At 40.2% G+C, this 23,380-nt stretch overlaps 1 protein-coding gene across 4 annotated transcripts in view; it reads right to left on the bottom strand.

Annotated features, from left to right (window-relative positions):
* The window catches only part of Arhgap21 (Rho GTPase activating protein 21), a 128,204-nt gene that overhangs the window by 39,947 nt on the left and 64,877 nt on the right, over window positions 1-23,380 (bottom strand). For all 4 annotated transcript variants that reach the window (XM_038333103.2, XM_038333104.2, XM_038333106.2 and 1 more), the window contains exons 5-7: window positions 6,415-6,507; window positions 4,915-4,993; window positions 2,180-2,234 (exon numbers count right to left, since the gene is read on the bottom strand). In XM_038333103.2, the coding sequence (XP_038189031.1) occupies window positions 2,180-2,234; window positions 4,915-4,993; window positions 6,415-6,507 (227 nt within the window). The remainder of the gene's footprint in view (window positions 1-2,179; window positions 2,235-4,914; window positions 4,994-6,414; window positions 6,508-23,380) is intronic.

Raw genomic sequence — 23,380 nt, 5'->3', positions numbered from 1 at the left:
AGCATATCAATTATATTTTATATACACACACTTTTCATTTCTAAATGATTTAAAATCAGAGTTAAGACTAAGTATAAAGGTGGAGATTTCTTTTATCATTGATGGTACATGTTTTTAAATTTATGATTGAAGTAATTTGTAAAATATTAAGAGTAAATTTTAGATTTTAGTCTATCATAATCTTTGTTGCTGGGCTTAGACCTGTATGACCATGCCACCCTATGTTTACAACGCTTTGCACTATACTTTATTGTATTCTTGCTGTAAAGAATTAAACAGCAGAATGACCTAGTTTTTTTTCTAATGATTTTTCTTTGTATTTTTGTTTGTTTGTTTGAGACAAGGTTTCTCTGTGTAACAGCCCTGGCTGTCCTGGAACTTACTCTGTAGACCAAGGGGGCCTGGAACTTACAGAGATCAACCTGCCTCTGCCTCCAAATGCTGGAATTAAAGGCGTGCGCCACCACACCACTTCCTGATCTTATTAGGAAGCTCTTTTGCCAGCTGCATGAAGTTGTTTGCCATCCTTCATCTATCACAGAATTCTGCACTCAATTACAAACTTAGAAATTTAGGACAATACTGGCCACACTGTTCCAGCAGTACCTGCTGCTGGCAAGGATAAGTAACTAAAGCTTATGACAACTTAGCTTTGAAGGTGGTCTATCTTCAAGTCTTCCGACTCCAGGTTTACTGAAATCACAGAGCACCCTGTGACACTGGAGCCAATAGAGCATTAGAGAAAAGTCCTCCACCTCTAGTCTAGTTATCAGAAGCATCAGTCTCCCTCACTAATGCTATCCTGTCACTACATTGTATCTACACCTTTCTGACCGAGTCTCCCAGGCCCTAGACCACATACTTAGGAAGAATATTCTGTGATCAATAGTGAGCCATTCCTAAAATAAACCCAGTATGCTTTGAGGAGACTTGGGCTCATCTCCACAAATCAGCTAATTCATCTATTATATGTCAGCAAATAAGATGAGTCTTCAGGGGCTCCGTACTGATGCTTTTGCTTAAGAAAAAACTGTTTAGGATCTTGTTGGGCTACATTCAAACTATTGTCCCTCTGTAGTGATATTTCATTTGTGTTTTACTAAATAAAGCTTGCCTGAAGATCAGAGAGTAAAACAGTCCCACTGGTCAGCCATGCAGACCAGGCAGTGGTGACACACACCTTTAATCCTAGTAGCCACACTGAAACCGAGTGGTAGTGGTGCACACCTTTAATCCCAGTCCTAGACAAGAATACAAAATGGGAGGAGACAGCTCTCAGACACAGTCTCATTCTGAGGAGTCCTGGACACAGGATTGCCATTTCCGACTAAGGCAGAGGCTTAAGAGCCAGTGGCTGGCTGTTTTGCTTTTCTGACCTTCAGGTTGAACCCCACTATCTGTCTCTGGGTTTTTAATTAATCATGCTACATCCCTGTTTTATTGAATTTAGCTGTAAGTAAAAAACAAGTCACTGAGAAGAGCTCATCACCACTTCCTGTACGTTAATGACTTGCCAAGTCCACTGAAAACATTATTTCAAGCGAAAGTTTTATTTTTGATACCCTTTACCCCTTCTTGCACTCAGGAAAGTGTTTTAGACTACACGCCCATTTCGTGCCCACATTGTTTCACTTACTCAAGTGCATTTCCCACTAAACTGCAGAGTCCATGCACAATGAACACTTCTAAAGGGCTAACAAAACAGTTATAAGAAAAGTTAGCATCTACTTTCTAAAAACTCTAACAAATATTCTAATTCCTAAGAATTAGAAACACTCTGATGTTTGGCCTTGGCATCAAAGGACACCCACAATGCAACTTGACTTGACTGTTCAGGAATTTCATTCTAAATGGTAACATTAATAGTCTCCTGTGAAACTGGAGGCTGGGGGATTAGCTCAGAGGCAGAGAGGTTCCTTAGCAAGCCCAAGGCCCAGGGTTCAGGCTCAGCTTCAGGGGAGCTCACTGAAGAATTATAAAACAGTCCCATGAATGACACTTAATTCCAATAATGGACAACAGTCTCTCGTTCTCTTATAAAGCACACAGCCACACACTGCTGAGAGGGTCAATCAGGGGGTGGTTTTGATCTGCAACCTCTTTTGATGCAATCCCCTTCTTTTTAAAATCATCTTAATATTCATGTCTACAAAACAATTTCTACTTGGAGAAAGCTTACCACTTGGAGAATGTCTTCATCCTTGGGCATAACGCTGAGCTCCAGGGTGCTGTCGCTGAAATGGAACACAACACTGTCAGGAGGCAGGAGGCTGACAAGAAACTCTAACTCAGAACGCTTCCTTTAGGAGCACTTTTAAATCATCCCTTTCAAAACAAACCATATGAAAAAAGCTGTTCGCACAGAGGTAGGTGACATACAAAAGAGGGCACCCCACATGAGTTTCCATAGCTCATAATCAACTGAGCTGTCTTTATGACGTGCCGCTAACTCAGAAATAAAGTGTTACATAATAAACAGTTTTAGGACAAAACTTGTAAAAATATCAGAGTATGAGTCTTTATTGCTTATTTGAGCCATAAGACAAATTATAGGTTTTTATTATCAACTTAAAATTTATTAAAACAAAATAGCCAGGAACTCTTCTAGTCACTTTCTTGCTTTGATGCTTTTAAGTTCTGGGGATTGAACTATACGCCAGCCCCTCAAATTTAACATTTTAAGCAGATTTAAACTTTCTAATTTTGAAAATTCCATCTTAGCCTCAGATGTGGTGAACATAATTTCAGTTTTCAGCATCACTTCAACTATTTGTTTTATCACTAGGATTTAATCTGAGAACCTTATAGGTACAGCTTAAAGCGTTTTCATGCTGGCACTGCAGATTTCTGTTGGGGATGGTTCCTTGGGTTTGCACAGGGCAGTGGGAGACCATTTGCCAGAGCCTGGTTTGATCTGCAGCACAGGAACGAAAAGGGGAGGAAAGAGAACTCAAGAGGAGCTGAAATGAGCCCTGTAACATGGCCTGCAATCATACTTAGATATATTAAGGATAGTGGGGCTGTCTTAACCTAGTATCACAGCTTCCCTTTGATACCCTCAAAGACTAATAAATAATCCCAAAGGAAAATGCAAAAAATGTTCAAAATTCAGTACTTTGTCCGCATCTGTTCAGGTTGATAGTTTCAGGAGGTTGGTAAACCAATGAGCCACTGGTGCAAACACATCTAACAGTCCCTGTGTTCCAGCGTTTCAGGAGGTCGAAAACACACCTAATGTACAGAGACGTACCCGCAGTGACAGTCACTGCAGCCCCGTAGCTTTCAGCTGCTCTGCCCCTGCTACGCAACGTTCTGAAATAAACTAACATCATAAAAGGTTTTTCTCTCAGTATCAAATTGCTTGTGGCAGAAAATTTAAGACTACTATTCTCGTGTTACTCTGAAAGATCTGTACCAATAATAGAGGACTTATGTGGATTTGGAGAAAACAGAAATTTGTTTATATACTGGCATGCTGGTGTAGGTGTGATGATCTTGGTTACCAGGAAAAAAAGAATGTGTACATCTTTCCTGCTGCCTCTGCAGAGGCTTTGCCTCCAATACCTACATTAAAGACTTGGCTTCTCTAGGAATTTCATTAAATATTAAAACATCAAAAAGAATACTCTGAGATCAATTAATCATGATCATATCATTTCATTGTAAAGACTTCACAATGCATTAGGACATTAGTATAAATAATTTAAACTATAGTACAAACTGCTGTAGACACAGCTAGAACCCTGGATAAAAACCTTAGGATGGTGGGGAGATAGCACCATGTGCCTGCTCAGCTCCAGGAACAAGACTCTGTCTCAACGGGGTGGACAGTGTTCCTGAGGAAGAAGATGCCCCAAGTTGTCTTTGACTAAGACATACCCACACAATCTTACCTTTTAGAAAATACAGAATTTCAATTGAGTTATAAACAGGCGAAGAAAGCAAAGAGGAACCATTCAATAATCCCAAAGTTATGGATTTGAACTGGGGAAGAACCTCTTAGAAAAGAGATGGGATTGGAAGTCAGAGCCAGAGTCATGGTAACGCTTCATAGAAACTCAATATCATGACCTCTTTGACTTTGGATTTTTTTTTAAGTTATTTAAGGGGCTGGAGAGATGGCTCAGAGGTTAAGAGCATTGCCTGCTCTTCCAAAGGTCCTGAGTTCAATTCCCAGCAACCACATGGTGGCTCACAACCATCTATAATGGGGTCTGGTGCCCTCTCTGGCCTGCAGGCATACACACAGACAGAATATTGTATACAAAATAAATAAATAAATATTTTTTAAAAAGTTATTTAAAATTTTTTAAGAGTGAGAGTGAAAGAAAAAAAGACTAAATTGTCTTTGTGATCCTATGGACACTTATTCTATAAATATGTATTTACCTTTAAGGCTCAAAATTCTATCCTTCTGTAGATTACAGCAAGTGAATTTAAAAAGAATAGCTTGCTGAGATTGTTAAAACAAATGAAGGAACACAAGCTAATGATTTTATTAAATAAGACTGTTAGGTAAAATACATTAAAAATATGTATCTCAGTAAGATTTATTTTTTTAGAAAACCAGATTTATTTTAAGCAAATTACATATTTGTCCTTTCAAATCAAAGTGGTAAACTCATATTACCTATACTGGTGCTCTCAAACCCCAAAGGATTTTACATTGTGAACATTACACATTTGCAAGCCCACTAAGCAATGAGCGGGCTAATGCTTGGCAAAACCAGATACATTATCCACTGAAGGAGAAAGTTCCATGTCACCCCAGCCCCTTACAGGAGCACAGATACATTATCCACTGAAGGAGAAAGTTCCATGTCACCCCAGCCCCTTACAGGAGCACAGCACTGAATGAAACCTACTTGCTCTATAGGGTTTTAACCAAAATTAATCAGTTTTCAAGAATCCTACCTGTTCTGAATGAGAGCAATTACTTGGGAATAGGTCTTTCCTATGACACTTTCTCCATTGACTTTTATAATCCGGTCACCTTCAAAGAATAATTACAAAGAATAATTAAATAGAAAGAATGAATGAATGAATGAAAATAAACAATCTAACACATTAGGAACTCCGGAAAGAATTCGCTTTGAGTAACTGTAAAGTAGCTCCCGAGATTGCTCCATCTCTTTGCTGTTCAAGTGGTGCTGGGGTCAAACTGCTTGCTACCTGAACTATACCCCACACCCAATGTGCCCTTATTTTTAAAACATACTTGCATATTTTTAAGTACCTGTTACAAAAATAAATCTACCTGTTGATGCATCCAACTTCTCATTAGGTACAGCAGTGGTCCAGGTTATAATTCTGATACTGATGAACGTAAACTGCAATGGCCCCAGGTGCTGCTCCTGTCCTGTTGCCCTGTCCCCAGCTATTCCTCCCATTCCCATCAGGCTTCAGATGATGCTAACTGTTCAACAGGATCATCTGATTTTATCTACTTACTTTTTACAGTGTTCTTCCAATCTACATATGCGGATAACTGATAAATGTGCTAGGAAACTTAAATACAAATATATGCAATTTTTGTACTTTGAATCTATTAATTTACTCTTCATTTTAATGGAGAAAAATATTGGATTACTCAAAAAAACAGGAATAAAAGGGCAAAAAATGGAACAAAGGACAGAAGAATGGGAAATAGAAATAAAATATTTTTTGTGTGCTTATCACATTATTTCCTACTGATACACTCTAATGAAATTCTGCATGTGTAGATACTAATATGCATATTATACATATTAATGATATTAAAATAAGGGTCACTTTAAATATGATAAGGATAATTACAATGCAGCCTAGTAAATCTCAGTAGTGGTACTCACTACTTATTTGTAGCTGAAAACATTCTTTATTCAAAGGGAACTAAAAAAAGCATATAGAGGTTGTCAATTTCTATTTTGAATTGCTTTATGCATTAAAAACAACAAAATATTCTAAAGTATTTGCTAAGCTTTGATTTTGAGTTAATTTTATTAATGTCACAAATTAAATTAGAAAGATATAGTATCAAGCAGCTATTAAATCTCCCTCAGCAGACCACTCCCACTGATACCTGGAAATGAAGGAACTTGCAAGTATTCAGGGACGCTCAGTTATTCTGTAGGTTACCCGCCTGATCAGCACTTCCAGACTTAGAGATCCTTTTGTCAAACTTCAACTATAGATTTCAAAGAGACTGCAAGTCTCTGTCTTAACTAAAAGTACCCAGATTTTATCAAGTTTCATTGTTCTGTCTGTTCAGCTACATCCACTGAGTTTCAAGAAAGATAGAACTCAATCTCAGCAACAACAACAAAAAAACGTGGAGAGAGAGAAGTACATAGAAGAATAGAAAAGGGAAAAAACTACAGGAAAAGATGTGTAAGGAAAAGAGAAATGAATGTCCAAGACACTGACGGCGAGTACCTGTGCATAATCCAGCCTCGGAGGCCGGCCCACCTTCCTTCACTTGTTTAACAAATATGGTATCCATCGGCTCCAATCGGTTTCTCTGCTTTCCTAGGAAAGAAAAAAAAATCCCAAGTCAAGGTTTTACTTTACAGTATTTTAATAAAACTCCCAAACATAAAATGAGGGTTAATTAAAATGGGAGTAGAGATTTTTCAGAGTATTAAACACAACCTAAATCTGGATTCTAATGCAAGACTGTAGGGACTTTCCTTAAATGAGCATTTATTTGCTTCTGCCATAACACAACTGATGGTTTCCATTTATTGAGCATATTCTGTATATTTATGACTAAATTATATGCTACGCATATCTCACAGCTCCTAATTCCCATAGTTAATAAATATAATGACCACTAGAGCACAAAGAAGACCAAGTCTTGAAGGGGTAAAAGATCTTCAAAGGTCACAGAGCTAACAAGTGCCAAAGCTTGTTACACAGCAACACCCAGACTACTGCTTTCTTTCTTTTTTTTTTTTTTTTTTTTTTGGTTTTTCGAGACAGGGTTTCCCTGTAGTTTCTAGAGCCTGTCCTGGAACTAGCTCTTATAGACCAGGCTGGCCTCGAACTCAGAGATCCGCCTGCCTCTGCCTCCCAAGTGCTGGGATTAAAGGCGTGCGCCACCACCGCCCGGCTAGACTACTGCTTTCTAAAACGAAATTGTGCTAACACTGAAGACATTCCTTTCTTCTAAGAGCTGATGGGAAAAATAGGACATAAATAATGACAAGATAGTATAAAACTTGGTTAAAGACAGATACGAAATTGTACTGATGACAATAAGAACATGATCAACATGAATACAGTCACTGTAGTGGTTTGAAAGAAAATGCCCCCCGTAGGGACAGGCACTACTATAAGTGTGGCCTTGCTGATGTAGGTATGGCCTACTTAGAGGACATATGGCACTTTTGGGGCAGGCTTTGAGGTCTCTTTTGCTCATTTTGTTCAGTGTGACAGTTGACTTCCAACGGCCAGCAAGATGTGGGACTCTCAGCTTCAGCATCATGTCTGCCTGAATGCTGCCACGCTCCTTGACATGATGATAATTATCTGAACCTCTGAAACTGAAAGCTGCCAATTTGCTTAAATGTTTTCCTTTATAACAGCTGCCATGGCCACGGTGTCTCTTCACAGCAATAGAAAGCCTAATTAAGAGACAGTCAGTATTTCACAAGCTGTGCTCCACAGCCCCTCCTATAAATAGATATATAGATACCCCAGCATTTATGGAATAAAAATTGTATAGGGTCCAAACGGAATTTCATTTTGTTTACAAGTTTCCAATGTGACCCTAATACTACAATGTGAGAAGAACAGTTCCCAAGAAATAGATGTCAAGGAAAGAGTCAAAAAAGAGAGAACAGGCCAGCAGACTGATAAACACCATGATGAGCCCACAGTTTTCAAGGTTAAGACCATTGTGGCCTGCACCACCTGGGGCTGAGTTTAAAATGCTGGTCTGGCCGGGTGGTGGTGGCGCACGCCTTTAATCCCAGCACTCGGGAGGCAGAGGCAGGTGAATCCCTGTGAGTTTGAGGCCAGCCTGGTCTACAAGAGCTAGTTCCAGAGCAGCTAGAAATGTTACACAGGGAAACCTTGTCTCAAAAAAAAAAAAAAAATGGCCAGATCCTACAGCCATACTGATGAATATCTTGCATATCACCATAGAACCTTCATATGGCGATGGATGAAGATAGAGACAGAGCCCCACATTGGAGACTGAGATCCCAAGGAGATCATGAGCAAGAAGTCAGGACCACAAGGGGTGCACCCACCCAGTGAGATGGTGGGGCTAATCTAATCGGAGCTCACCAAGGCCAGCTGGACTGGGACTGAAAAAGCACGGGATAAAACCGGACTCCCTGAACATGGCGGACATTGAGGGCGGCTGAGAAGCCAAGGACAATGGCACTGGGTTTTGATCATACTGCATGTACTGGCTTTGGCGGGGGGGGGCTAGTCTGTTTGGATGCTCACCTTCCTAGACCTGGATGGAGGGGGGAGGACCTTGGACTTCCCACAGGGCAAGGAACCCTTACTGCTCTTTGGACAGGAGAGGGAGAAGGAGTGGGGGGGGGAGGAAGGGGAGTGGAGGGGGGAAGGGGGAGGTAAATGGGAGGCGGGGAGGAGGCAAAAATTTTTAATAAAAAAGAACAACAAAACAAGAAAAGAAAAGAAAAGAAAAGAAAAGAAAAGAAAAGAAAAGAAAAAGAAATGCTGGTCTGTAGACCGGCTCCAGATAGCCTGAGGTTAGCGAGAACCACTGAAGTAGAAGACACAGACCTTTAAAGAAGAATGTAACTGAGTAACAAGGCATATGCATGCATATGGTAATCTAATGCTACTTACTAAATAGCAGCACTGGGGAGAAGAGGGTGCCACATATGAGAATACTTCATTACAGCCACATGAAACTGTCTATCATGTTTGCACAAAGGAGGCTCGAAAGACATTTCTCAGTAACAGACCATCAATCGGTCACTCCTGTTCATACCTAGCTCTGTAATCCAAAAGACGCCTTCTAAAGCAGTAACTCAACCACCTACGCCATCCTACTATAGTAGCAACTGTTTATGTTTCAGAAGCCAGTAGGTTCCCTTGAGAGCAAATGATATTGGAAGCATTCAGGGTAGTATGGTCACAGACCCCTTTTTCACTTGAAAATGTCTGTTCTTAACTTGTGTTCACTGAAAGTATCACTACAAAAATTGTATATCTGCTTCTTTATTTGCTGTATGTGTCACTAATAAAGCTAATGGTGGGAAATGTATCATTCTTCCTGATATCCACAGCACCTAGAAAATGGTTGGTACAGAGCTGGCATCTAATAAGCACTTACACAGTTGATGAATAAGCATACCAGTCTAACTCTCACAGGCTTTGGAGATAGGCATCGTGATCCAAAGACTGTCATGACTGAGCAGGAATGAGACACAAAGCATTCGGCGGAGGCCGAGTGACATGGCATCCGGTAGCTGACATCAATCCAGGTGTCCAGCTTTATGTAGACAAGCCCAATACAGTCACGAGCCTAACATATACAACAGTGGCTATACCAAACAGCACTAGGTGTGTAAAGGTTATGCTATCTATCTACATTTCTAGCTGTTTTTTCTTTGTGGTGCTGGGATGGAACCTAGGGCTTGCACTTTAGGCGAGAGCTTTGCCAATGAGTTACATCCCCATCTAGGTATTGTGTAAACAGACACTACAACACTAACTCAGTGATAAAAGTCACCTAGGGGCATCTTCCCATAATGTGCTGCCATTTGAGGTGATGCACAAATGCAATTTCTATGAAGAAAAAGTGTATTTCAATCTAAGTCATTCAAAATGTGAACACTGAATTCTAATCCAGAAAGAACCTAGTCTGGCTAGATCCCTCTGTGACCAACTCAACATTACAACAGCTCGCATTAAAAGAAAACCACTTGTCCTTTGGCTAAAGATATGAGGATTTAACATTTTGTCTTATCAAGACATTGCTTTCACAGGAAGGTTTGTAAAATAAAAGACATCTGTTTTCTATTGATGTCTCTCATCTGTCTCACTGAAGAAATAAAACACAGAGGCTATAGAGACGGCTCAGCAGTTAAGAGCCCCAGCTGCTCTTACAGAGGACCCGAGTTCGATTCCCAGCACCCACATGGCAGCTCACAACCATCTGTAAGTCCAGTTCCAGGAGATCTGATACTTTCTTCTGGCCTCCTTGGGTACCAGGCACACATGTGGTACACAGACATACATGCAAGCAAACACCCATACACATAAAATAATAAAATATTAAAATAAAAATAAAAGAGCTTGCTACAAATATTTATTAAATACAAATGAAAATTGTTCTTCATATATCCCTTAAATATAAACAAGCCTCAGTAGGAATTTATATGTCTTCAATTTCTATAGTCAGATTTTATATTTTGAGTTAAGACATTTGGCTCATTAATTTTAACAGTACACACACACACACACACACACACGGGGCAGGGGAGATGAAATTCTGTTTCAGCTTGAGCTCATATGCGGTACATCCCTATAATTTAAACATTCAGAAGGTGGAGGTATTAGGATCAAGAGTTCGAGGCCAGCCTAGCTAGAGAGCAAGCCTTGTCTTGGATGAATGGACAAATGAACTAACGAACAAATGGATGAATGTTAAAGAGACTGCTCAGTAGGTAGAGTGCTTCTTGCTGAGGTGAGAACCTGAGTTTGGATCTCCACCACCCACATAAAAGGCAAGTATGGCAGCGCACGGTTATAACCAGCCCTGCACGGGCTGATCTCGGGGACACACTGGCCGGCCGTAGCCATGAGCTCCAGCTCAGTGCAGAATGACTCAGAACAGAGCGGAAAGTGATGGGGTGACACCCGAAATTATTTGCATTTCTGCGTAAGTATGTACACCCACATCCACACGTACAAACATGTATATGCCACATATATACCAGGCAAACAAAAATAGGATGATAAGTAAATAAATGTGTTATTCAATCTCATCAGTCATTAGGTTTTGCAGATCAGTTTCTGGACATATAAAACGAAAATCCAACAGGGAGACTTGTTGCTGTTTCCAGACAGCTGCCTTGGTGATTCTTAGAAAGTCACTTCCACTTTCCTTCCTTTGCTTCTTTCTCCATTTCTTGACGTTATGAAGACACAGAACATGTTTAAAAGGTTAAGTATCTTACTCTGGTGTCTTTTTATTGACCTTCTCTAAGTATTTATATTAGCATATCTGTGTAACTAATTCTTTATCTTTGCAGAAAATAAGCAAACAAAAGGATCTTACATGGGTGCAAAAGGCTAAATGAAGTGACCACGCTTGATTAAGAAGGCATGGAAAGCACACATGAACTGACTGAAAGCTCAGAACAACATTTAAAATCAGAGAGCACATAAGCTTTACAATAATGTGATCAGTGAATGCCCAGGGAAGTTGGATTCTGTGCCCAAAATAACGGAGTACTTCAGAAAAACTTAGGCCCTATACCAGGACATATGGCTTAAAACCCCACCTTTACCATTTACTTTCCAATCCAGCTACCAAAATTTGTAATATTTGATATAAGTTCTAACTAATTAATTATTAGTTATTGATATGAGCGTCAAATTTAACTGAGCGCTCTTTTTTTTTTTAACCTGGCAAGTATTTTTTTACATAACTTGCTTACGTGCGCCAGTTTGCTCAGGTGCAATGCAGCAACAACAGTAGTTATGCCTACCAGACAAAGCTGCTGTGAGCATTAACGTTAAGATATTAAATATATATGACTATGCTCACGTTATTATAAACCAGGTTCACAGACAAGGTTTACATACAGATGAAGACAAGCCCTGTGAGAAGACATCAACCTTGTATCCCTGCAGTAATCAGAAAACACTGGCTGAGAAATTATCCATTAAACTCAACAGTCATATTAGAAGGAAGCTGAAGAGCACAGTCCAAAGAAAAGAGAAACAAAAGAGAAGAGGACATAAAGGTACAAGCACAAAATGTTCCAATATCCGTGTTGTGAACTAGATTCCCATCTTCAAAAATATTGGTGGCTCAGACTGAATATGACATCTCTAAAGTCAAGAGAGATGATTTAAATCTATAACAAACTTCTTTAGAGAATGCTCAAATTGAAATCACCTGCAGCATTTATTTTACCTGAAAATTTTAAGTATGAAGGTACACAGAGTAGACAGATTGTTAAGAAACAATCTTTGACCTATGCCAGTGTGGTGGTTTGAAAGAAAATGGCAAAGGGAGTGTCACTATTGGGAGGTGCGGCCTTGAAGTAGGTGTGGCTTTGCTGGAAGAAGTGTGTCACTCTGGGGGTGGGCTTTGAGGTCTCTTTTCCTCAAGTTTCACTTAGTATCACACACAAGTCCACTTTCTATTGCCTTCTGATAAGATGTAGCCGGTACCATGCCTGCCTGCATGACCTCATGCACCCTTGCCATGATGATAATGAACTGAACCTCTGAAACAGTAAGCGAGCTATACCAATTTAATGTTTTCCTTTTTAAGAGTTGCTGTGGTCATGGGGTTTCTTCACAGCAATAGAAACCCAAACTAAGATGGCCAGTTACAAAAACAATGCTGAAAGATTCATAAAGTAAGAGATCATGACAACCATGGAATTCTATAGTTCTAGAACAAAGTAACGTACCTATGATTGACTGAAAAAACAGTATTGTCATGTGTACACAAATATGTATACACACTTATATTCACATTGCCCAGAAATACAGCAAATAAAAGCAGATAAATAAATGAAATTATATTAAACTAAAATGATTCTGCATAGAAATAGGGAATAATCATCACAGTCAAAAGATATCACATACAACAAGATAAGATACTGCAAATTATACCTCTGAAAAAGTCAATAACCAAAATATTAAGAAACTACAAAAACTCAACAGCAAAAAAAGAAATCAACCAGATAAAAAATGGGCAACAGATGTAAGCAGACACTTCTCGGCAGACATATTATTAGGTGGTCAACACAGAGTGAAAGCAAGCATTCCACATTACTAAGTAGGAAACAAATGCAAGCCAAAACCACAGTGCACTAGAAGACAAAAGTAACAAGTGCTGGCAAGGACCAGAAAAGGGCAGCCCTGTCCACTGGTGGCAACTTAAAGTGGTACAGATGTCTTAGAGTTTCCACTGCTGTGATAAAACTCCTGGCCAAAAGCAACTTGGGACTGGGAAAGGTTTGTTTCTCTTACAGGTCATACTCCTATCACTGAGGAAAGGCAAGGTGAGAACTGGAGCAAGGAGAAGCACCACTTAACTGGCTTGATCACTACTGCTTCAATGGCTGTTTTCATATACAACTCAGGACCACCTGTCCAAAGCTGTCACGATCCACAGTGGGCTGGGTTCTTCCATCAATCACTAAAGAAAATGCCAGGCAGAACTGACATTATGGAGGCATTTTCTCAATGAACAGTCCTCTTGCAACAGGGATTGACTGATTGATTGATTGATCAATAGTGACATGCATACCTTGGCAGGCACTGATTGACTGATCTAAAGAGGGGAGTGGAAAACTAGGGGAGGTGTTAATTACCAAATGAGGGTGGGAGATAAGTACAGAAGGAAGGAATAGGGTAAAATTAACGGTAGGATGTCAGAAAAAATATCATAAGGGAGAAATCATACTATTAATCTATCAACCTAAAAATATAATACACCTAAGTTTGAATATACATAAGCATACACTGTTTAAATGAAATTATCCCATCTGGGGTAATAAGGCTCCCCTCAAGAGCCAGAGACTATTTAACAAAAACCATAACACCAGGCATGGGAAGTCCTCTTATTGGTCAAAGTTGTCAAAGAGAGTCCCAAAGCATTGTAGGATACTGCTGTAGTCCCTGGTTGCTTCCCAAGAAGTAGAAGTTAAATCACTATTGCTAAGTCATCATGCACTGAATTTGAATATATAGCTGGGCAGATCCACAATTAACTCATGAAGTTTGTATATATGGCTGAACTGATTCACTATTAACTCATGAAACTGATATAAAGTTGAGTAGATCCACTATTAACTCATGAAGTTGAATATATGGGCAGATCATTTTCCACCCAGAGGATCTGAGTTGGACCTGACCTGAATCTCTCCTCCCTGAGAACTAGCTCTCATGATACCAAAACGTGTCACAGAAGCCTCCAAAGGGGAGGAAGCAACCAAAAGTCTTACCCAGCTATGTATGATGCCTATAAGTCACAACTATCAGCATGGCATGACAACCCTAAGAGTGCGACAGGGGCATGCAGACGTTGGCAGCAACCAACAGCAATCTAATTGCTCAACAAGAGGAAAGTAATCCCTGGTCTTGGAAATCTAGCCAGTTACCTGGGGCTGGTGAAGTCATAGATCTTAGAGAACCTGTAATTGCTTCTTTCCTAAGTCGGCATAACCCCTAACCACCTATTAGATATTTATCCTCATACCCACAGATAAGTGCAGTCCTCTCCCTTCATTGAGGGAACTTCTCTTTGCAACAGATGGAGATCATTATATAAAAATTACAGCTGATCAAAATGCAGAGCTGTGAAGCTCAGTTCCAAAGGTACATATGAAAGAATTACTCCTACATTTAAAGCTCAGGGATTATTGCCAAAGAGGGGCAGAAAGATTGTAAAAGCCAGAGAACAGGATATTTGCTGTAAAATTGTGTCTCCTAGAAATGTCAGAGAAGCTATACCCATGAAGTCACATTGGCAGAAAAGCCCAAACCTGAGTTGAACAAAGACAATGCCAATAAGCATGCTGACACCGACAGGAAACTAATGTGTCCTCAATCATAGACGAAGACTCACAGGCCACTAAGGAATGCTCAAAATGTGAGAACCGGCTTTCGACAGCAAAGAGTGCCCCAGCTGGTTAATCAATACCAAATGGTCAGTCTTGGAAACATACACGAGTAATGTAGTATAGACTGAGCAGGTTGTATTTGTAGATTTAGGAAGAAACACACACACACACACACACACACACACACACACACACACACACACAATCAAAAGTAGTAAAAACTACCAAAGAAAAGAACCCATGAATTTTAGAGTAGGGAGGTGGGTATATAGGAGAAGCTGGAGGGGGAAAAGAGAAGGGAAAAAGTGTTGCAATTATAGTATAATCTCAAAAAAATTTTAAAAAATAAAAATATTTGTAAGGTTTAACCTATAAAATATATCTAAATTCCTTTTATATACTCACTTTTCTTCACATGGCTTTTAACTACCAAAAACATTTAACACTGAGATTTGGGAAAGAGCTCACTGGGAGTTCTTTCAAGGGAACCATGGAGCCTCTGGCATTGTCCAAGTCCACGGAAATATGAATTTCTTTACTAGGTTGTTTTTCAAAACTAAGATCAATACAAATAATAAATAACCATTACACACATAAATGCAAATTAACTGGGACCAATAAATTGCAGTAGGCTATTAGTCAATGCGTAAAAAAATCACATTGACCAAAACCAAACAAAAACCAAAAAGACCCTCTTCCCAAATGGCCAAATGGCTCTATTCTAGCATATGCCAAGTTGACATAAAACTAACCAACACAACAACCATTATGGAAAACAGTATAAAGTACTGTCAAATAAATAAATGGGAAAAAAATCCCTAAGACCTAGCAATCCCATTGCCGGTTGAAGAGAAGCACGTGCTTCGTGCCACTGTACCTACCACTGGCACTAGCTCTTATCCCCAGGCTGATCTTGAACTCACAGCAACCCTTCTGTCTCAGACTCTCAAGGCTGTGATTACAGACACGAGTCACCACATCCAGTTATAAAAGTCATCTTAATATCCTAAAATAATCACACTATTTCACGTTAAAAAATGCACGTATCATATAATCAAACACTAGAATGCTACAGCTGACTTGTTATCGTCCTTTTCTTCTTTTGTGGTAAGGGCAAAAGCAAATGGGAAAAAGTAATTTATTAAATCGTGTTCTCCAAATTCTATCTGACATGCTCATTTTCAAAATGCTAGCTAGAACATTCAAGTTTTATCTCCCAGTCTGCAATTTAAGAGAACCTGACCTCAAGTTATAAGAATGGAACCGAGATGAGATCTGTCATATTTCAATCACAATTGCATATACTTCATCAAATATATACTTCCTTTATACAACCTGACTTTTAAATAATGGAGTAAAAAAATCTTTTAAAACCTTAAAAAGACTATATTTGAACTTACTTATGTTAAAACTTTTTCAAATCAGATACATACAGATCTTTAAGACTTTTTGCCATGGTAATGTAAGTCATACACTCAGAACCAGACAGGCTAATCCCACGAAACCCCAGGAGCCTGTCTAAAGAGCTATGAACATCCTGTTCCATTTAAGCACACTCATATACTTCTAAAACATTTCCAATTAGACCCCAGATGTTGATTCATTCATAAATACTGTAAATACTTCGGCAAGGATAGCTGAAAGATAAGTTTAGTGTTAACGTACAGGCAAATCAGCAAAATACTCCAGTGAGTCTCCACAGTACGGAGTACTCTGCACGGTTTCTCACATACACTGAGCACAAACCAATTTTTATCTTCTTAAACAGCTACTTAACATGAATGACTGACACAGCCCCCCAAACCATGAGACAAACACAAAAAAAGGTCTCACATGTGAAAAATCACAAGACAACTTTATGTTAAGTTTATAAACAAGTTACCCATCCTGTGGATCTGCTCAGCTATAGATTCAAATTCAATGAGTTAGTAGCTGATCTGCTCAGCTATAGATTTAAATTTCATGGGTTAGTAGCACATCTGCTAAGTTATAGATTCAAAATCGATTGAGTTAACAGTAGATCTGCTCAGCTATATAATCAAGTTCTGTGAGTGTACAGTGGACCTGCTCAGCTATATGTTAAAATACAGTGAGTTTATTGCCAATTTACTCAGCTATATTTTCAAATTCTCTGAGTTTATAGAAGAGAAAACCTGTCACTTGAATATCTCAAGTGCATAGAATGGTACCTGGCATGTAAGATGCTCCATAAATACCTTCTGATTCAAAATGTCACACTGGAAAATGCCTACAGTAAAAGAGCTTTTGTCTCCTGTCCTGGTCAGTTCAGGGCCAGGGCAGGGAATGAGAGTAGTGTAAGTACAACACCACTAGGTGTCAGGCATGAGTCAAAAAATGTTAGTGTTCTAGCTAGGCAGAAACACAGGGAGCATGTTTTCACCCAACAAAAATTTACCCAGCTTCATAGTGATTTTCTTATTATGAACAAAACAGCCCCACGATTACCTTTCAGAGTATTTCAAGTTCACAATATGTCAGATTTTTCTCTAAGTTTTAGCAGTTTCAAAAGTCATGTATCATGCCTAGAGTCACAGCCCCGTTTTGTTTGTTTTTTGGTTTTTTTGCTATGATAGGTTGTGATTTCTCTGACCAACCAAATTGTTACAGCACTCTTAATCATAAGCAACAACTTTCCATCTCTGAATTCTCCTCAGTCTTGTCAAGAACTTCCTTTGTGCCTTCTCTACTGGTCAAGACTACCAGCCTCCCTCAGGAATCCTTCTAAGATCATCACAGACGCACATCTCAACAAAACTTAGCAACTTCAACCTCTTCTCCCCTGACCTCTCAAAGTATGCAATTTGCCCATCTGACTAGAGAGAAGGCCAACTACACACCAGCTCTGCCTCCAGTTCCCAGCCCAGCAATACAGCTGATGAAGCTGAGCCACACAGTAAATTGCTTCCTAAGTTCAATCAGGTTTCTGCTCAGGAAAGGCTCTTGTTCAACTCCTGTTCCCTCAAGGCCGCTCTTCCAAACTTCTACAGTTTTAACCCGCTCTCCTGCAGCACAGGTCACACTGGATCTGTCTCCTATTTCCTGCACGTCTGCTGCTCTGGCCTCATTTTATTTTTTAAATGCTAAGTTTTCACTTCTCCTGTGTCCTGTTTTCAAGCAAGAATTTATCCCTCACAGCCTTCTTCAGAGTCTTGGTCCACAGCTACCACTTCTTGTGTATGTACTTCAATCAACTCAACATCATCTCCCCAAAGAACCCTTTCTCTCATCCATGCGGCTGTGACTGGTGTTGGGTGCCTCTGTCCTACTGCACACTTTCCCATGCGGCTGTGACTGGTGTTGGGTGCCTCTGTCCTACTGCACACTTTCCCATGCGGCTGTGACTGGTGTTGGGTGCCTCTGTCCTACTGCACACTTCTGCCAGTGCTGATGCACTCACTCATCTCCAGTCACTTGTATTCCAGGGTTTTCTGATACGAACAGTCATCCCCAGGACAGGCATACAAACTCAGCACAGGGACACTGCTGTCTCTGGGCACGGGTTGATGTTCTAACAAACACCCTAATTCAATCTCTGTCAACTCCATTGTCCTCTGTAACTTCACTAATGTGCTACTTGTCAGAGAGTATCCTTCTGGCCACTGTCCTAATGCTTTCTCTGCCACAATGACAAGCTTTTCACTAACACCTCAAAATTACCACCCCTTAATTAGCAAAGTGCCAACTCTGGTTGTCCTCAGATCTCTCTGTACTGATATTTCATTTGTATTTTAATAAATAAAGCTTTCCTGAAGTTCAGAGATAAAACTACAGACCAGGCAGTGGTGACACACACCTTTAATCCCAGTAGCCACACTAGTTTGCCACAGAAACCAGGCAGTAGTGGAGCACGCATGCCCTTAAATCCCAGCATTATAGAGGATTGTAGACAGCTCTCAGACCCAGTCTCATTCTGAGAGTCTGGAAGCAGGATTGCCATTTTGGACTAAGGTAAGAGTCAGTGGGTGGCTGTTTTACTTTTCTGAACTTCAGGCAAGCTTTATTTATTAAAATATAAATGTAATGTCACTACATCTTTTTTTCTGATTTTTCTTGTTCTGGCAATCATTAGACATTATCTTCCCTGGCACCACCTTTATTCTGAGGTCCCATGCTCTCTGGATGGTTTCATTATGTCCAGGACCTAACTCTAGCATATGGATGGCTCATCCATAAATGGCTGGTCCTCCTCAAGAACCAGACTATGTGCCCTAGTAGTCATCAGAAAAGCTCCTGATCCCAAACTGAACCCCACTCCCTGGGGACAGGAAGATGCTTCCTTCTAGCATCCTTTGATTCACGGAGTTTCCATCCATCCAACTTACTCAACCTAGAAACGCTAAGTATGACTCTCCACGTATCAGTCACCCACAATAAATACACACAATCCACCCCACCCCGCTCTTCCCCAAAGCTAGGCAAATATTACTTCAGCATGTGCTGTTTTTCCTTCCTCCGCGTTAAGTCCATCAACAATCTAACCAATGTTCTCCTAAGCACTCTTCCCTGGTGTAAAAATAATTCATTCCGCCACAATCCTATAACAACTGTTCACTCTCAGTACTTTAAAAGAATTATTTTATATTTCCACCTTCCAACAGATTACAAGTTTCTTGAAATCAGAGTGTCATATGTGTGGGTCTGTATGTTCCCAATAAATGCATGGCAGAAACTATTCTGAGTTTGAAGGAAGAAAACAAAAAAAGAAAAACCAAAACTCCTTGGCCTGTATTTCAACTGAGAGGGGGAAAGTAGGGAAGAAATTAGTGTGAGGTGATGTTATGGAGAACAGCACACAGGAGGAGAAGGAAAGAGAGCATGAAAGGCAGGGCTGTTTTTACTAAATGGTTGAGGAAGTCCACTGTATCAGGTGGCACTTGATCAACACTCTGAGGGAAGTGAGGTTAGAGGCCACAATGCTTCCTTCCACGCAATCAGTTTAGTGTCTGGCTCATGGTACACACTGAACAGATGTTTGCTAAGTGGATGAAAAAACAAGAAATAGATTCGCTAGTTTACTGTGCTCAGCATTCAGCTGCACACATTTCTGTTTTGTTTTCAGACTGGTGATGAGAAGTTATGTGCTAAACGTCACAAGCAGGGACTGTAAATCCCACAAGTAACTGTTATAAAGTTAGGAATCCCATATTTTCTGTATCGGCTGGCTGGAAAGCAATGAGAAACAAGAACGGGGTAATCCAGCCAGATGGTGTCTGCGAGCCAGGTCACAAGTTACCGAACAGCTAGGAAAACACAGCTCAAACACCACCCCCACCCCACCCCCCAATCACAGAGCTGCCCAAGGCGACGTTCCTGAGAGAGAATACGGTCATGCTGCAGAGACTGGGCAGACTCTGTGTGAACTTTGCTCATTCTTTTACAACTATATCCCTCTGCCCAATGTCTCCAATTAGCTCTCTGAAGCTTTTTCATATTTAAAAAAGGGCTTAGAATTCTTAAAGATATTATGAAATCACATCTGATTTATTGACCACCAAGTTAACTTCACGTATTAGTTTTTTCAACTTTTAAAAGTTTACCCCTAAAAAGCAGATTTCTGACATCTACTTTATTCCCTTCATCATAGATTACCATTCATTACCTTTAAGTAATATCAAGACTTACTTTTAAATTTCTCACCTACAGAGTCTGAGTTTCTATGTAAGTCCAAGATTGTTCTATTTTCATTATTTTCTCATACACACAGTTAGTTATTTAAAATGTGGTTTCTAAATCAACCCTTGAGTTGCGGAGACTATGGGGAGTAAGGGAGAGACAGAACTAGTTTTCTCCCACATAGCAGATACAGACCAACAAGCGAAGCCCTGCAGCACGGACAGCAGTCACTCAGGAACAGCACCACAGCAGACTTCACCACGGCTGTCACCGCCCTCCCTTTATCCTATGGTCACTGGTGCACATAAGCTCCTACTATGTGCCAGGGACCTATTCACTGAAAATTCAGCCATCTGAGGCATTTCCTGTCCTTCATAACTTTTGCTCTGAGAAGAATACAGAGGAATCATTTCAAAAATACATTGATAGCTAAGTGGAGTGGATCTTGGAATAGATCTGTCCCTGACTTGGGAGGCTAAGGAAGGAAGATTACTTGAGCCCGGGAATTCAAGAGTGCCAAGTCAACACAAAGAGATCCTGATTCTTTACACAAGAAAAGGAGGGGAGGAAAGAGAGAAGGAAAAAGCACAGGGAGGGAGGAGGGAAGGCAGCCCTGAACAACTAAGTTTCTCCTTTGCACAATCTCATGACCAGCCTTGGCTTCATACTTCCTAGCACCAAACCTGCGCTAGCACCACAGCCTGAACGGGCAATCCAAGAGGCAGGGATTCTCACCAAATTTACCACAAACACGAACGATCAACAAGCTGTCTCCATGAGCAGGGATTTTTCCAGTGTATTATTAATGAACATATCTTCAATCTTCTACTAATTGTGAAACATATCCTACAAAATAGACCTTCAAAAAATTGAAACTGGCTATCACTTTTCTATTAGCTTATTTCTAGCAAAACCATGAAAATCTAGTCATATTTAAAAAATGAAAATAGCTAGGCAGCAGTGGCACACGCCTTTAATCCCAGCACTCAGGAGGCAGAGGCAGGAGGATCTCTGTGAGTTCAAGACCAGCCTGGTGGAAAAGAGCTAGTTCCAGGACAGGCTCCAAAGCTACAGAGAAACCCTGCCTCAAAAACAAAACAAAACAAACAAACAAGCAAGCAAACAAACAAAGAAAATATTTAACTGAGGCCTCGGAAAGAACCAGACAGTGATAGAATATGAGGAGAAAAGACGTCACAGTCCTGAGAAGCTCTACTGCCCCCACCTGACATCAGAGCCTCCCTCTGCTACACTGTTAGAAATGGCTGAGCATTAAAGGTACATAGAAAAAAACCTTAAGTGCGCTATGAGTGTACATGTGTGTGTTTTGTGTGCATGTCTGTGTTGTGTGTTCTGTGTTGTGTGCATATATCTATGTTGTGTGTGTGTCTGTGTTTTGTGCGTGTATCTGTGGCATGTGTGCATGTCTGTGTGTTTACCTCCAAAAAGGTATGACCAAATTACGATGTCTTAGTAGAAACAGTAGAAGCCACGTAAGACTAGAATTGCATCTCCAAGATTATTGAAGAATGTACAAAGCAAAAATGGGGGCAAAACAAAGGAATTCCATTAAATAAAAACTGAACTTCAATTCAGCACAACAATGATATGCCGGCAAAAGAGCATAAGTAGAGTTACCAAGCTAACTATTAGAGGAATGAAAATGTATCACTTAACATATCAAGTAGAAAGCATGAAGGAAAAATGGCTTTTTTAGTTTCAAAAAGGAATTTATAAGTTAAGTCTGAATCAACAGATTCTTACAACAAAGATTAAACAAAGGGCTGGAGAGAGAGTTCAGTGGTTAAGAACACTGGCTGCTCTTCCAGTAGACAGGAGTTCCATTCTCAGCAACCACACAGCAGATCACACCATCTGTAACTCTAGTTTCAGGTGATTCGATGACCTCTTTTGTCCTCTGAAGATGTCAGGCATGAAAGCAGTGCACAGACATACATGCAGGCAAAACAAACACTTATACACATAATAAATAAATAAATATATATATACATGAATAAATGTAAAAGATTAAACAAATGAAAATTTTCATTAGCTATAAGTATCTAAGTTTCTAAATACGTATAGCTTGCTAACTGGCTTCATGGTCAACTTCCTCTCATGGACCACAGGAAAGCTAGACAAGGCAAAGAGCCTCACAGTCTCAAAAGGCTGGGAGGGAAGCAAGGTGTGCAGGGCCAGCCTGGAAAGCATCAAATGCCTTCAGCTGGGATGGAGAGGAGGAAGAAGGCCAGGCTATGAAGCATGAAGATGCCATGCTCACATTTCCCTCTGAGAACCTTCTGCAGGTAGCATTCTCCAGCCATCAGATCCACTGTCCAAACTGAGCCAGCATGTCCCAGCTGCTGCCCAAAGCAGAGTTCTTTAAGAGGATTGTTCCCAACCCATCTACCGCTTGCTGGCCTAGCCGCGCCTTCCTTAAAGGCAGACTGAAGTCTGAGGCTTCTTCTAACAAATCGTCCCTTCACTTTTCTCCCTTAGGGCCAGATCTGTATTGCGGCCCTCCTTCGATTATCTGTCCATCATAATCATTTCCCTACTAATGCTCTTGCATGAGTCATCCCACCTTGATAGCTGCTGCTGCTCGGTGACTGCTAATCTCAATACAGTCACTGAGCAGAGAAGCCAGAATCTTCAAGTAGAAAAGCCAAACAGAGTTGATGATAATAAGCATGACAATAAGCTTGGTTTAGTCAGCAGTACACAGCTGGTTTATCACCTAAAAATCCAACCAATATACACACATTCACTATATCAAAAGATGGACAGAGAAAAAGTAAAAAATGCAGAATACACTCTTCAACAAGCCACGGATTTTGTTTGGTTTTAGGTTATTTTTGTTGTTGTTGGTTTGTGTGTGTGTGTGTGTGTGTGTGTGTGTGCGCGCGCGCGCGCGCATGCTCGCTTGCTTGCTTGCTTACTTTCTTTTTTGAGGTTGGGACTCTATGTAT

Source organism: Arvicola amphibius, chromosome 6 (assembly GCF_903992535.2).
Source record: "Arvicola amphibius chromosome 6, mArvAmp1.2, whole genome shotgun sequence".
Taxonomy (NCBI): domain Eukaryota; kingdom Metazoa; phylum Chordata; class Mammalia; order Rodentia; family Cricetidae; genus Arvicola; species Arvicola amphibius.
Note: the sequence above shows the minus strand (reverse complement) of the source record. Positions and strands in the feature narration are given on the sequence as shown.